Below are 14,851 nucleotides of genomic sequence, written 5' to 3' on the forward strand. Positions count from 1 at the left end.
CGCGGCGGGGGAGGGGGGGCTGTGGGGGGGAGCGGGGCCGCCCGCCCGGCGGGGAGCCGAGAGGGAAAGGCAGCCGCTTCTTTTGTGTACACGCACCCGGCACGGGGCCGGGCTCCTCCGCCACCCTCGGGGTCCCTAGCAGGCCCAGACCCGAGGGGCGGGCGGGAGGAGGCAGCTCCCCCCCGACACACCCCCGGGGCTCCGGCCTGGCAAGAAAGCCAAGGGGACGCGGCCGCCCAGGGACCCCAGGGACATGGCGACCGCCCAAGGGGCTGCCGCTCTCCCCCTCCCCAGAATTTAACACCGCAGAAGACACAGGGGTTAAACACAATTGCTACATTCACACACAAAAGAACAGCAAATGTCTCGCTATTAAGTGTGTTACATGGAAAGGTTGGGCTTGCGCTGTGATTTTATAGCTTTCTTAGTTTTATCCATCTAATCAAGAGCAATCTCATAATTTGTATTATAATGATGATGTGACACATTTTATTAATAAAAAATGAAGTGAAAATGTCACTGGCAGTAAGCTTCAAAACCGGATAATGGGTTTCCAGCTGTAAGGGAAATGTTGAGACATTTACAGAAAAATAAACATTGAGGTGCAGCTGAGAATATTATTTTCAAAATCAGCCAGAGATCATTATCTAGTCACAATAATTACCTAGTCACAATATTCCATTTCATTGGCAACTGGGCCGTTAAACCAAACAACCGATTTATTGCAATAAAAAAAAGCAAAGACTGAGCCAACAATCTGGCAAGCAGCCAAACCAACCCAAACACAAAGCTGAGGAGAGACATTGGGGGAAAATAAAGGTCTGAAATACAAAATATAGTTGCCCATATTAACCAAAAGGCACCAGTTTTTGCACAACTGAGGGATCCAGAGCAGTAACTACAACCAGAAGCTATCGCAAGAACAAATACAAGTACACTACACAGAAGTTTCTTAGCAGGCCAGGACACAGGCCATGCTGGCAGCAAGCTCTGTGAGGAGGGATTCTGACAGACAATTTTGGGAACAGATAGCCGAGCTTTTACGGAGGGGTACACACTGGCTAAGTTCACTCCATACTGCTACAAGATCTGGAAGCACACGTACTCAATAAGTAACATTATTAGTGGTAATTTTGCAGTAGCTTTTTGAGATAGGCTTTCCTTTTTATTTACTGTCAGCTAGTCCAAGGTAAACCCTTACTTCTGCTGAAGATTTTAGCCATAACCACAGATGGGTAGGCCTTCTCTGCATAAAAAGATTTGGTGCTTGGTCTCGTAACAGTAATTTCCTTAACGATTTAAACATATGGACTTTATTAATTTCAAACCCCTGTTGTTAGTCAAAACCAGGAATCTGCAGCCTAATAAAACGTGCTGCCTGCCACACCGCTGTGCAAGTTCAACTCCCGAGTCAGTCAAACATTTATTTTTCCCTGCAATTCAATACCAGGCTAAAGGGGCAAGCTGCAGGTTAGGATCTCTTAGATCAATCATTAAGGCATACATCAGCGCAGGCCAGACCAAAGGTTTTTCTCCTCTCCTTTCAGCACACCCTCACACGTTTCTTCCTTCAAATGCAGCAGGAAACACAGTATTGTTCAAGCTCACATCAAGCTGGGCATTTCTTTTCTCACATACACTCACTTCCCACTTCAGAACCGCATCTTTCAACCTTCCCATTCATCTCATCCCCAATATCTGCTGGGATAGAGCAAACAGATTATAGTTTGTATTTTAACACCTCACACACATAAAATAATAAGAGTTTATGGATTAACTTATGTGGATTTTTTGCTTGAGGATTTCCTTAGGAGTTCTCTTCATCTTATTTTGGTTTCCCCCAGCTTTCCTTCACAATCTTTCTTGTACTCATCAGCAAGGCCATACCCTTGGGGAAGAGAAAAAAAAAAAAAAGTACTCTGCTTCTGGTCCTCCTCAAGCTTTTTTCTAGATCCTTACTACACATCTGTGCAAGGCACAGGCCTATCCTCTCCCACTCCGTTACCTTAACTCTGTACTGATTTAAAGAACGAAGTCAAAATTTCTTAGTGATTGAGTATCCTTTATTGGCAGCACGGGGGATCCTTCCGCCAAACGTGCATGTTTAAAGTAACTAATTATCTTATATTTATACAATAAAACAATGAATATTCAATTAATGCCTATACATATTCATTACCTAATCCCGCCTACTCTCACTTCGTATGATAATTAGCTTATCAGTCCTTTGCGCTTGCACATATTCCTCCAAGAATTGTGGGCAGGGGTCTTCCTCACGGTGTACTTTTCACCTTTTGTCTAGTATGTGATGATCTTGCCAGTTTGCAGTGTTCTTATTGGTCTGAGGTAATTTATGTCCTTGTCAACCATCTGTTTCTTCCACTTGTTTCGTTTAATTGCTCCCTCTAGATAACTTATAAGCAGGCCCCTTGTTAGAGAAAGTTAGAGAAACAGACTCCTTCTCTGATCAGTTATTTCATTAATTATTTCTTTCAGACTATGGTTACATGACCTAATTACTATACCTACATTTTTGACTAAATATAAGTCCTTAGCCTTGGTACAGGGTTGTACAAAAGATTTCATAGCAGCTTTTGTTGTACAACTATTAATTTCATTAGAATATATTTCTTTTATTCATTATACTTTAACTACAAGGCTTATTCTATCCTAAAGTGAATTCATTCAGTATCAGTACCAAGGTCTCACTCAAGTCTCCCTTGTCTGTTTTTTCCAGTTACTAAAGCCAGCCTCCCCTTTTGCTTTAGTTCCTCAAAATCCTGCTGTTTTTTCAGAACTCCTCACATCAGCTCTAGGCTTACATCTACCAGTTACCAGTCCAGCTTAGCAGCTTACCAACATTTCAACCTTTCCAACATTTCTCTTTCCTTTTAAGAAACCTACCTGAAGTTCAGACATTCCTTTAGCTTCTGATACTTCTTTGCTGCTGCTGCTGCTTCTTGCACTTCCGATACCTCCTCCTTCCCCTCTTCTTTGCTCTCTCATAACCCCCTACTATAGCTCCTAAAGTTATTTCCTATGCTTTTCCCTTGAGTCATTTCTGATTTTTCAATACAGGCTTTAAAACTAAACTCAGCACTAGCCACCAGTGGCAAACAACCTACCCTTCTTCAAGACAACCAGTTCAGACTCCCATAATATATCACTGCGGCAGCTGCTGGGGCTTTATTTTCCCAATTAGCTCTAATTATGGTAAGCAGGGAGCCTATAGGTGCTAAGCATCCTGCCCCTAAATTGAGTTAGGCTTGTTAAGAGGGAAAAAAAAATACAGTTGGGCTTCAAACATCTCTAGTAATTTTTCTAGGAGTATGCACAGTATGTCCATACAAGCACTCACTCTTCCCACAATTGTTACTGTTGTGGTATAACTCCAGCCAGTTAATAAGTACCACACAGATGCTCACTCACTCCCCCCTCACCCAGAGGGATGTGGAGGAGAATCAGAAAGGAATATAAAACTTGAGGGTTGAGATAAGAACAATTAAAAAATTGAAATAAACCACCACCACCCCCCAGTAATAATAACAATAATAGTTGTTATGAAAAGGAGGGAGAAGCGGAGAGGAATGAAATCCAAAGGGGAGAAAAGAAAACAACTGATTCACTGTACAGTTGCTTACCAACCACTGCCCAGCCAGTCCCCAAGCAATGATGGGCAGGCTGCAGCCAACCCCCACATGAGCATGATGTTCCATGGCATGAAATACCTCTTTGACTAGTTCACATCAGCTGTATCCCCTCCCAACCTCCTGCATGCCTCCAGCCTTCCCACTGGCAAGGCCTGAAAAACTGAAAGTTGACTTAGTACAAACACCACCCCGCAAAAAAACAAAAAACATCACTGTGCCATCAACATCGATCCCACACCAAATCCAAAACACAACATTGCACCAGCCACTAAAGAGAAAACTAACTCCATCCCAGCTGAAACCAGGACAGTTATCTACTGAAACAGGGACATCTGATAAACTCTCCCCGCCTCTCACAAACACACTACAGACAGTTAAAAATAAAACAAACCCAAAAAACCCTATCCTACAGCTGCTCCCAGCATTGCAGCAATTACACTCATCAGCATTATACCAACAAACTCCTTCTATGTTGCTTCACCAGCCGCTAACAAGACAACTGAATATGAATTATGAGCAGTGCTAGGACTGGGGTCAAAGGTAGATTTTTTTGTGTGTGTGCTATGTTTAAAGGAAAGAACTTTATGGGGCTAGCCTGAGGCTTCTGCATTGTCTTTCCTGTCCCATAGCCATTTACTTTTTAATGTAACACTAAAGAAAATGGATGGCAAAAATGTAACAGCGTGGTGCTTAGTGCCCACCCCTCTCTTGTGTTAGGTTTAGAACTGTCAAGCACAGGGGCTCGCAGACCTCTTTAATTGCTCTGCTACCGACAGAAATATGGGCTCTGGTTACAAGACAAGATATGCTGAGTAGGATACTTACCATATTTATTTGAAACAAATTATTCATGCCAGTGCTTTCTGTGCAGCTAACTGATAAAACAGAACTTAGGTGGGATATACTGTGTTATGTCAAGACATACAGTGAAGTTATATATAAACTACACTAGTGCCAGGCTCAGCAGATATGTTAATGTTTAGCAGAAAAAATGTAGATTAGAAACCTAATATATTCTTCTTTATTTTTTATATTTTAATCAGTGTTAACAATGAAAGACATCTTAAACTAGTTTTTCTTGCCTATCCTAACATACCAGGGTGATACATCTAGTTTGGTTATAAGCATAGCAGGGAAATATTTAAATGTTTGCTATAAAGTTATTTACCTGACCATTAATATTTTTATTAAATTATGTCTATTGAATGTAACACCTAGATAATGAGTGCCCCATCAAGGTTTCTTTGTAGGTTCTTGAATTACGTAGGGACACCTTGATCCTGCCAGCCAGCACAGCTCAGCTGCAGAAGTCTGCCCTCGCAGATTTAACCACCTAAGCTTTTGTGGCAATTTCACTTTTTATGCATGAAAACAGCAGCAAACCACACATTAAGATACCACTGCCTCTTTAAGAGATGTGGTACAAAACTCTTTCTAGTCAAGCAAAGCCAAGAACCCCAGCTATCCTCCTAACAGTAATGATATCACTTCGGAAAATTAATTCGGATGGTTTGAATCCTAACTCCAATTATATGAACTTCTCTTTCAGAGCCATAAAAAAGAAGCACCCAATAATGGGAAACAAATGCATTACCTACCATGACTACCACATTAAGGCCACAAAATTAAACACGAAGTCTAGTAGGAGAGGACCTAAGTAAGATGCAGGAACATTAGGCTGATCACTTTGAAAACTCCATGTTTTTTGGGACAAATTTAATAAAAAAGATATGTATTAAATTACATGCTTAACAGGATGAAAGCACAGCATGTTTGCAGCGCAACTAATTGAGCAGTTAACATATGCAGAAGTCATGTTTTTGCTCAGGACATCCTTGAGATTAAGGCATACTGAAAGGAGAGAAGGGTTGTAAGAAGTATGTGCAGTTAGAGATACTTAGTGAGGAAAGCTTGAGGGAACTGAAAGCTTGTGTTGGCATATACTGGATTGGGAAGGTTTAGGAAAAGGGCTGGAACAACATTCCTGAGTAGGAATAGGTTTGCACCAAAGCAATGAGGCTTTCTGAGGTGCCAACCGTTACACTAAGAAGACAGTGTTGGAGGAAAGTCTGGATGTCAGGAGAACAGTTTTGAGGATGATCAGATGCTAAGCAAGCATAGCATGGCATGGATGTAAAGAATCTGGTGGTTACCCCATCCAAGAACAGCTAGAAGAGCTGAGCAGCTGTTGCTCTCCAATGGTCAGGACCTGGGGAGAGCTTACAGCTCCAGCTGCCTGGCTGAGGAGCACTCACATATCAGAGAACAGGGTGTTTACTGAGGATTGTTCTTCACCCTTCTGACCGCTTCTGTCCTGCTTTGTGCCCTGTTGTAGCTGTCGCTGAACAAGGCTTCTGCATGCTCTAACTTCCCTTTCATGTATTTTCAGGGGTGGTTTTTTTTCTTTTTTTTTTAATGTTCTTCTCCTGCCAGACTGAAGCCAAACAACATCCATCAGACACAACACACCGCACCAACAACCCGCCTCCTAAATGCAGGAGATCAGCAGCAACCAGGCAGCCGAGTTTAAACAACGGCTTTCAGGTGCTCTGAAGAGGGTTCTGCGTCCCCCCAGCCACCAGCATGATGGCCTCCATTTCAAAGGCCCACTGCGATCCTTGATGTGAGGGGTAGACCGCATTCTGCTTCTTCTCGGACGCATCTCGCCTGTCTAGGTGAGCTGGGCATGTTTAACAGTGGTGCGGACAGGGCTGGGCTTGGTCGGGTCCGTCTCTAATCCCTCAGTTCCACACCCCCATTGCTCCCCTCACAGACCAACACGCTACACCGCCACTTCACTCAGCTGAGCCTGACAGCGATTGGCTAGCACTGCCGCTAGCCCCGCCTTTCCTCCCTACCGTGATTGGTCTACCTTTTAAATTGCCTCCCTCTACTCCACCTGTGATTGGACAATTCTTCGGGCAATCTTTTACCCTTTGGCCTCTCAATTGGCTGCGTGAGGGGAGGAGGGCGGGTCTCTGCCTCACAGCTCCCGCTGGCCGCGGCGGGGTGCGGGGCCGGGTGGTTGTTGTGGCTTTCTCCGCCGGCTGTAGCCGCCCGTGGCCGGGCCCACTGCCGCCCCGATGGAGCTCTCCTGCCAAACGCTGAGAACCACCTACCAGGCGAGGGAGGCGGTGAGGAACCGGCAGGCCAGGCGCCAGCGCGTTACAGTTGCTATGGAAATCACGACGGGGCCCTTTGCGCATGCGCAGTGCGGCAGTGCGCAGGCGCCTGGGGGCCGCGAAGGTGTCATGGCGCCTGAGGGGCTGGGGGCTGCCTGGGCTGGCCTGGGCTGGGCTGGCCTGGGCAGGGCGGGGCGGCCACCAGCCGCACTAGCGTGACGGCGGTTCTGGCAACCCGTAAGGGTGAGGGCTTCCCGCTGCCTTCGTTTCTCGTTTCCTTTCCCGTTGCAGGAGGGAAGTGCTTCTCCTGCCGCTCCTCAGGGCAGGGCAGGCCTCTTTCCTCCCCACAGCCACTGGCCGTTGTACGGCCCTGGCAGGAGCCGATACAAGTCTGTGTTCCTCCCTCGGCTCCCTTTGCCGTAAGTCCCACCGTGCCGCCGTCCCATGGGCGGGTCGAGCTCCGGGAAGCCTATAAGCAGCAGGATTTTGCTGAATTTCTTAACCTGTTCTTTTGCTTCCATCTGCTGGTCAGATTCAACAAGAGTAAGCAAGACTGCAGGACTGCTAAAAACCTTTCCCACAAAGGTGTTGGGTGTTGTGTGTGCATACACAAATCCTTGTTCCCACTCTGCATGACTAGGACAGGATTGCTCACAAAAAGACACTTTTGGGAAGGATTCTGAGACTTGGGTTTTGGGTTATGTTAACCTCTTAGGTTATTACCTAGGCATGGGAGCCTCCAGCACAGTTTCTCTGAACCCTGAAGTAGATTCAGGTCCCAGCCACTGAGAATGGTGCCCTAAGGTGTGGTATTGAAATGGTGTTAATGTGCAGAAGGAAGACTGGGGGAGAAGGGGTCTGATTTATAACCTCGCCAATGGGGATTTGGATGGCCCCAGTCCCAAGGATGGTTTTGACTACGAAATGCAGAAGTGTTTGTGGGAATAGGTTCTGGAGCGCAAGAACACTTTGCTGTGAGCTGTACCTTTGGGTTAGTGTGCTTTGTAAGCTGACTTCTCCATAGCCTTTCTGGTATGATGGATGTGAAGATCAAGAGTTTACGTTTTGGGTATGGAGTTGAGGGAGCTGTTCATATTCTGCAGAGGGGCAGAAGGTTGGAGCCTACTTTTTTTAAGGCAGTCGGTGACTAAGGAACAACCTGAAGCTGCCAAGAGTATTTTTGATTCATGCTCCAAAGTTCTTGACTTCTGTGGAGGGAGCCTATATACTCAATTTCTCTTTTCTGAATTCCAGTATTCCAGTGCAGTATCTAAAAGTTAGGCTGCTACATCTTCAATTTGTAGCACTGAATAGTTACTGGACACCCTAGTTCCCCTGTCCTGTCCTTATCTGTATCACATTTTCCCATTAATCTGTTCTATAGAATGGAAATTATTTTCTAACAATTTTGGGGGAAAGGGTTTTAAAAAGTAAATTCCTATACATATTACAATTCTATAGCTGTTCGCATATACCCAGTGTGGTCTTACAATCTAAGAAATTTGTTCTGTGAGGCATTTCACTGGCTTTAATTGTTAAGTGTTTCCTATATTTGTTCTGTAAATCACTTTTGATAAGCAATATTATTGTAAACTGCTGAAGTTCACAAATTCCTACAAATGAGTGGGAGACTTAATGCTTATTAATTAATTTATAAAGTCAGCATCCTTACTTTGTATTGTGTAATAGTTCACCATACTTTGTGTCCATTCATTTTTGTGTATTCATCATATAGATCACTTCAGTGAAATCTTGGCAGTGTAAAACCTGGCTTCAGCAATGTTCTTGTTAATAAAGGCAGCTAATAGCTGTCTGTGAGTGGCTCTTCGCATCGGAGCGTGAATTAATGAAAGACAGCATGTAACTATTGCAATGGGGATAGAAATCAGACAGTTTCTGGTTTTAGTGCACCACACTCAAATACTAAAATGTCTTTACATTTAAATGTAACACGTCTTGGATGCATCCTAGTGTTACTACTAGGACAACTGTAACTTCTGTGGTGAGCTTGCTCTATGCCTTTGGTTATGAAAGCTGTTTGTAATCCTTGAGAAACTTTGCCAACTCTATTGTTTGCAGCAGGCTTGTGTAATTTGGAAGAGAAAACAGGGTAAAGAAGCGCCTTTTCTTTGTGCTGGGAAGTTCTATTTAACGGCAGCCAAGTTATACATTGTTTAAAACTCACCATTTCCCTTCTCTGCTTGTGTTTCTCAAAAAACACTGTCAGCAAGCCAAACAATAATCGAAGACCAGCCTTCTAAAAAGCCTGGCAAGGCTGCAAATATAACATGCAAAGGGCTAGGGGAGAGGGAAAGCTGTGGGGTTACAGCATGGTAGAGGGAGGAGGAAAATTAAGTGAGAGTCCATCATGCCCCAGCCACTCTCTCTGTCCTGTCACATGGTGGCAGCTTGATTTTGAAGGAACCCCATACTTGGCAGCTGTCCTGGGATCCCAGAGGCAAAAGAGAGAAGGGACACTGCCTGTGTATTATGGTAAGATCTTTCCCTGTCTGATCACAGAGCTAACTGCTTGCCTCTTGTCTGAATTCCTCATCACTGATCCTCTGAACTCATCTTACTGACTTACAAGGGCACAATGCTATAGCAGTATAGTTCTTATTTCCAAGTTTCTCAGACCGTAACTTGCTCTGTAACTTTTTTCTTCATTCTATCAAATATATTCATGCAGAAATATAGGGTTAAATTAATCTTTTAGTAGTTCTATTAATTTGATGGAATTGCACAAGCAACTAGGTAGATTTGTAATAGAAATGCATTTTAGTAAAAGGTATGGAAATGGCTAAACAAACAATTGCACTTAAAGATGCAATACTCTATTTAATAGGGTTTCATTTTAAGCATCTCAAAGAAAGGAATACCTACCACTTTTGTTAAGCTAGAAATAAGTAAAATACACTATCAGCATTGGAGCTAATTAGTTAAGTGCTCAACTGTTTAGTTTTTAAAATGAGATCACGCTTAAGTGCCTTAAGCTTTTATTAATTGCATGGACCCCAAAATCCCCTGTAGTAATTGAAAATTTAATTACATACATTTTTTGTTCTTTTAAGAATGGAAGCTTATTAAACTTTAAACATTTAAACATCTATTGAAATACCAGTGGCTATAAACAACATGCAATTCTAAATACTAATTAAACAGGAAGGCTAAATCGCTATAAAGCTAAACTGAATTTTAAGTAACTTTGCACTCATAAGTACTCTGATTTTTTTCATGCTGTGTAGGATTTACCATTTCTTCTCTAAGCACAGCAGGAATCCTGGGCAGTGTTAGTATCTGTCTGTACTGTGGCAAGCACGTTGTTTTGTGGACATATTTACAGTGGAGATCAGTCCCTAGAGGATAAACTGGTGTTCAGGAAAGGAAACCAGCGTGGGCCCAGAGCTGCTTTAAGTGACCAGCTAAAGCTGCTGGTGGCACCCACACATGCAGAGGTTCCTTTACCTCTTGGAAAGAGTACGTGGTAAAATGAGACGGCTAAAGGCAGGGAGACATAGCTTTGTGTAATTGGTCGAGAAAGCAATGATCCGTGTGCCACTGCCTCACAAGATTTATGATTTGGTAATAGTTACATGTTGAAAGATTTACTTTTTTCTTGATTTTTTTAGAATTTTATTTTACAGAAAACTCACAGAAATAACACCACAGATACCTCTGTTCTGTTTTTTGGATCCAACCTAATGCAAGTCATTGTCTGTTGATCAACTGATTAACGGCTTAGTTAACTTTCTTTGGATATGTCTGACTTTGAAAATTAACCTTCACTGTTTGCGTTCTTATTAACACAAAATAAAGACAGAGTGAACCTAGGAACCTAAGAACAGTCTAAACTGTCTTCTGTTTTTTAAATAGGGCTCTTTTTTTGATATAAAGGTTCACTTTTGCTTTGCTTGGTTAACACAAGAACAGCGTTACCATGTTAAGGCTGGAGCAGGTTGCTCATACATAGAATGTTATCCAATTCCCAAAGCAAGTCTCTACTTAGAATACTTGAGATGCTGCCCATCACTGTATCACTATTTATACTAGAACTTAAAATGCCTTTAGGGGTAGTGAAAGTAACCTAGTGGGAAAGACAGCAGCAGAAGACACACCAGAATACAAATTATTTTCGAGGAAAGTTCCGGGCATGCTTTGTGGGCCCCTTCAGCTCATGAGGTGGATACAATTCCTCTCTTGTTGGAGTATCACTGTAAATACTCAAACATGAAACACTTGATGTGTTTTATTTCTGTGGCAGCCGCTGTGTTTTAAATATTTGGAGGTAGCGGTGATCTTGCCCTTTGATATGTGGGCAAACACAACAGTTAATTTTTCTCAGCGTAAAACAGCAGGAGCAGTTTGCATTTAGAAGAATGTACAGGTGGGATTCTCAGCCAGTGATGATTCCAGCTTCCTTCTTGCACCTCCAACCCTGTTTCAGAAGATTCAGATCATCCAGGACAAATGGTGAAAGGTTCGCAATTCAAAATCTGTTCAAACACCAGCACCTCAAAACAGTAAGAAGGAAAAGATCATTTCATTCCAGGATGTCGGTGTTTTCTCTTTGCTCGTGATAGTTCTCAGAAGTGGGTCATTTCTTGTTGCAGCACCTCTTAGGAATTGATCCACTTCATTCAAGAGTTACTGATTTACTAAGCAACGTTCTCCTTCCCCAAAATGGTTTAGAAAAATCATCTTTGTACCAACACTGAAAGGCAAACAGTATTGTAGCTTCCTTACCAAGTGGCTGCTACCTTTATCAAGAGGATATCAACGGTAGTAGAGGCTAGAAGTGGGGTATGATTTCTTCCCTTTTCCCCATACAGCTTGATTCTTCTCTCTAGAAAACCAGAATGAAAGTCCTACCAATCTTTTTATTAATACGTGAAATACAAATACACTTCCACCCCGCAGGAAGCGTTAAAAGCAAGCCCCAGCCTTTTCTTAGTTGTGTCACTAGATGGCCCCACGCCTGAAGCCAGCATGCCAGAAAACAGCTGCTGTGCTGGGAGACCTGGGGCTCTACCCAGTACTTTTTACAGGTTCGCAAACACACAGAGAAGTAGTAGCACAATCAGCTATTGTTTTATTTTTAAAACTATCTCAAATGTTTAAGTTAGCAGTGGAATGCTACATGATATTCGCTGCTGTGTACAGAGCAAGTTTGTTTTGCTGTACATTGCACCACTTGAAAGCACCTCTGCTTGTAGGAATAAATGATTCTGTTATCCACAGTTTAATGATGCTTCCTTCCTGAAACTGGGATGGATAGCGTAAGTGGCTTCCCATATAGATACTCCTTTTATGCATCTTGGGGAACTGAAAAATAATTCTTGCTCTAGTAGTAATTCTTTGGCTTGTTTGGTGTGGCAGAGAGCTGCAGCAGCCATTGCTACGGATGCTGGGGCTCTGTTTCCTGTATGAAGAGGACAAAGATTTTTTTGGGTTTGTCACCTGCAACATCTGTTATGACCCTAAAGTCTCAGGTTTTCTCTGCAGGTGCTCAGCATATATGGCATGTTTCATCAGAGTAAGGTTTTGTTCCAGTATCTGACAAGATTCCCATTTCTGCTGCCTCTCGTGCTCTACTTGATATTGCACTTTATGCTCCCCCAGATGAAGCTTCAGTGAACGATGGCAAAGATATTTTACACTGCCTTGTTTTTATTGCTGAACCCTTTGTGAATGACTTTGGGTTCTCCAGTCAGTGTGAAGAAATCCATGGGACTGGCTCCATACTGAAATTTCTGTGTGTTGGCACCTGACTTTGGTCACTGTGGTGTTAAAATCGGACAAGTCTGGTGTTACCCCAAACTACTAATTCCTCAAGTGCTCTGTGTTTCACTTGTGTTTATGTATCAAGGCCCATGAAAAGGGAGGTGCAAACAGTGTTACTGCTGGTCTTTGTAGTGTAGTCATACAGTTTCCAGACCTGTTCTCCATCGCCCTTCTCCCAGCGCTCAGAACAGATTTCTGGTTGTAAGGGAAGCACGGAGCCACGCTGGAGCACGAGGTTTCCTTGTGCAGCTCTTGCTGACACTGTACATGAGGCGCAAGAGTCCTACTCTGAAATGTACATCAGCCTGAACATGTTGGAGATCCATAACCATAGTAAGGGAAGTAAGTTATATTTTCAACCTCAAAGCAATTTTCTCTTCTCTATGAAAAGATTTCTACCCATCCAGTAGCCCTGATAATGTGTAAGAAAAATTACATTGAAAACCACTTTCCTTGTGTTTATTAACAGTGAGTTGTTTTACAGTTCTTACATGCTGTTGTCTTAATTTGTTTGTTTCCACAGGCTACATTTAGATGCTGTTTACAGCAATAAAGAGAATATTACATTTGATCTAGAGTTCTGTCTTAATTCACAGGATGAAATGCGAACAGAAGCTCGTCGAAAAAATCTCCTCATTCTAATTTTGCATTATTTAATGGAGGAAGGGTATGTTGGTTTTTTTTTCAATAATAGTGCTCTACATTTGTGGGTTTGTGTGTGTCTGACCTCCTGTAATGTGTCCTTCTGTCCTCTGTTGGGTGGATAGACAGCATGGCCTTTTGGTTTGATGTGAGAAAGAGGTAAACTACTGTTATGTTTCTTGGTAGTTTACTTTGCTAAGTTGTTTCAGTTTCTGGGACAAAAATGTCCTATACAATTTAAAAATACTTTAGAGCAATGAACAAAGGGTTTTTTAAACAGAGTTTATGCTTTTGTAATTAGTTGTAATAAGAGTTTTGGACAGGTCAAACCCCCCATATACTTATTAATGCCATTGTTCGTTTTTTTCCCTCAAAAATCAGAATAAGGACACTCCGTTTTTTGATCTTTGTTTTTTTGAAATTATCAGGTATGTCGATGCTGCAAACGCATTGGAGCAAGAGACGAAATTAAGTTTACGTGGCTTTGAAGTTTGTGACAACATTGATCTTGAGACAATTTTGATGGAATATGAAAGCTATTACTTTGTAAAATTTAAAAAGTATCCTAAAATTACCAAAAAGGTCCTTGGCATTGGTACGTGGCTTCTTTCAAAAAAGGAAGTTTTTGTTTCCAAAACCTAAAATGTATACTTGCCTGATATGCTCGGTGCCCCTCTCATGTATGTCAGTGTTTAATGTTTGAACTCTTACAGTTGGAGCTATACTTCTAGCATATAGCACATAAGAATTGAGAGGTGGTGTTTTGAGCCCTTCTGCTCTTCTCTTTATGTAGAGGAGCAAGACAGTGATGTTCTGTCTTTTAAAAACTGCTTTGATATTGGAAAATACCATGTAACTACAAAATATTATGTTATAGATATATCCACTTTCTTCTTTTTGGAAGAGAATAGTAAGTGTTCTATTTTGGATTTAATTTTTTAATTAAAATAAACCACTTATGCAAGATTATAACTTAAGTCATTCAAGCTAGTGCTTAAAAGCTTATCTTAGTCCAAGATTTAAGTCTCATTAACCGTTTATTTTACCCATTTTCATGTACTAAATGTTATGTGGCAAACAAGTAATAGGTTTAGTTACTCCAAGGGACTTAAAGTCTGAGGTATAAATGAATGATACAGAATAAGGCGAATCAGAATATGGTCAGTCTGTTATGACCTTAAGAACCTGATCAGTTTTATACTTAAGTACAAAATGTAACTTATAAAAACAGGAAAAACAACTGTACAAGAATCAGTTATGAAGAACTTGAAGGGTACAGAAAACACCAACATCTCTGTTCTTGTAAGAAATATATAATCATCAGAGAAAGAGGTGATTGGCCAGGGAACATCTCTGAGTAGTTGTCATTGTTTTGTATAGCTGCCAGCAACTTTGAAATCTCAGGTAAATTAAACATTATATAAATATAATAAAAATTACCTGTATAGGTGAAATGATTTTGAAAGCTGTTAGATGTACTAGTCATCATTACATTCACTGTGATGTAGAAGATCAGTACTACCTGGAAGCAAACATTATCTGCCTGAAAAAGAGATTTACCTGTAGAACCTATTGGTTGGTGTTAATACAAAGAGGAACAGCCTTGCAGGATAAAACCAGAGAGATTTATTATGAATCAAGAAGGAAAATGTATCA

General features: G+C 41.9%; 1 protein-coding gene across 4 annotated transcripts in view; it reads left to right on the forward strand.

The window, feature by feature from the left end:
* Positions 1 to 6,627: 6,627 nt before the first annotated feature.
* Positions 6,628 to 14,851, forward strand: part of KATNAL2 (katanin catalytic subunit A1 like 2) — a 30,439-nt gene continuing 22,215 nt past the window's right edge. For 3 of the 4 annotated variants that reach the window (XM_040579104.1, XM_040579106.1, XM_040579107.1), the window contains exons 1-3: positions 6,628 to 6,784; positions 13,150 to 13,220; positions 13,624 to 13,790. In XM_040579104.1, coding sequence (XP_040435038.1) covers positions 6,734 to 6,784; positions 13,150 to 13,220; positions 13,624 to 13,790 — 289 coding nt within the window. In that variant the 5' untranslated portion in view covers positions 6,628 to 6,733. Of the gene's footprint in view, positions 6,785 to 13,076; positions 13,221 to 13,623; positions 13,791 to 14,851 lie in introns of all 4 variants that reach the window. The other variant, XM_040579105.1, reaches the window with a different exon arrangement.

Source organism: Falco naumanni, chromosome Z (assembly GCF_017639655.2).
Source record: "Falco naumanni isolate bFalNau1 chromosome Z, bFalNau1.pat, whole genome shotgun sequence".
Classification (NCBI taxonomy): Eukaryota; Metazoa; Chordata; class Aves; order Falconiformes; family Falconidae; genus Falco; species Falco naumanni.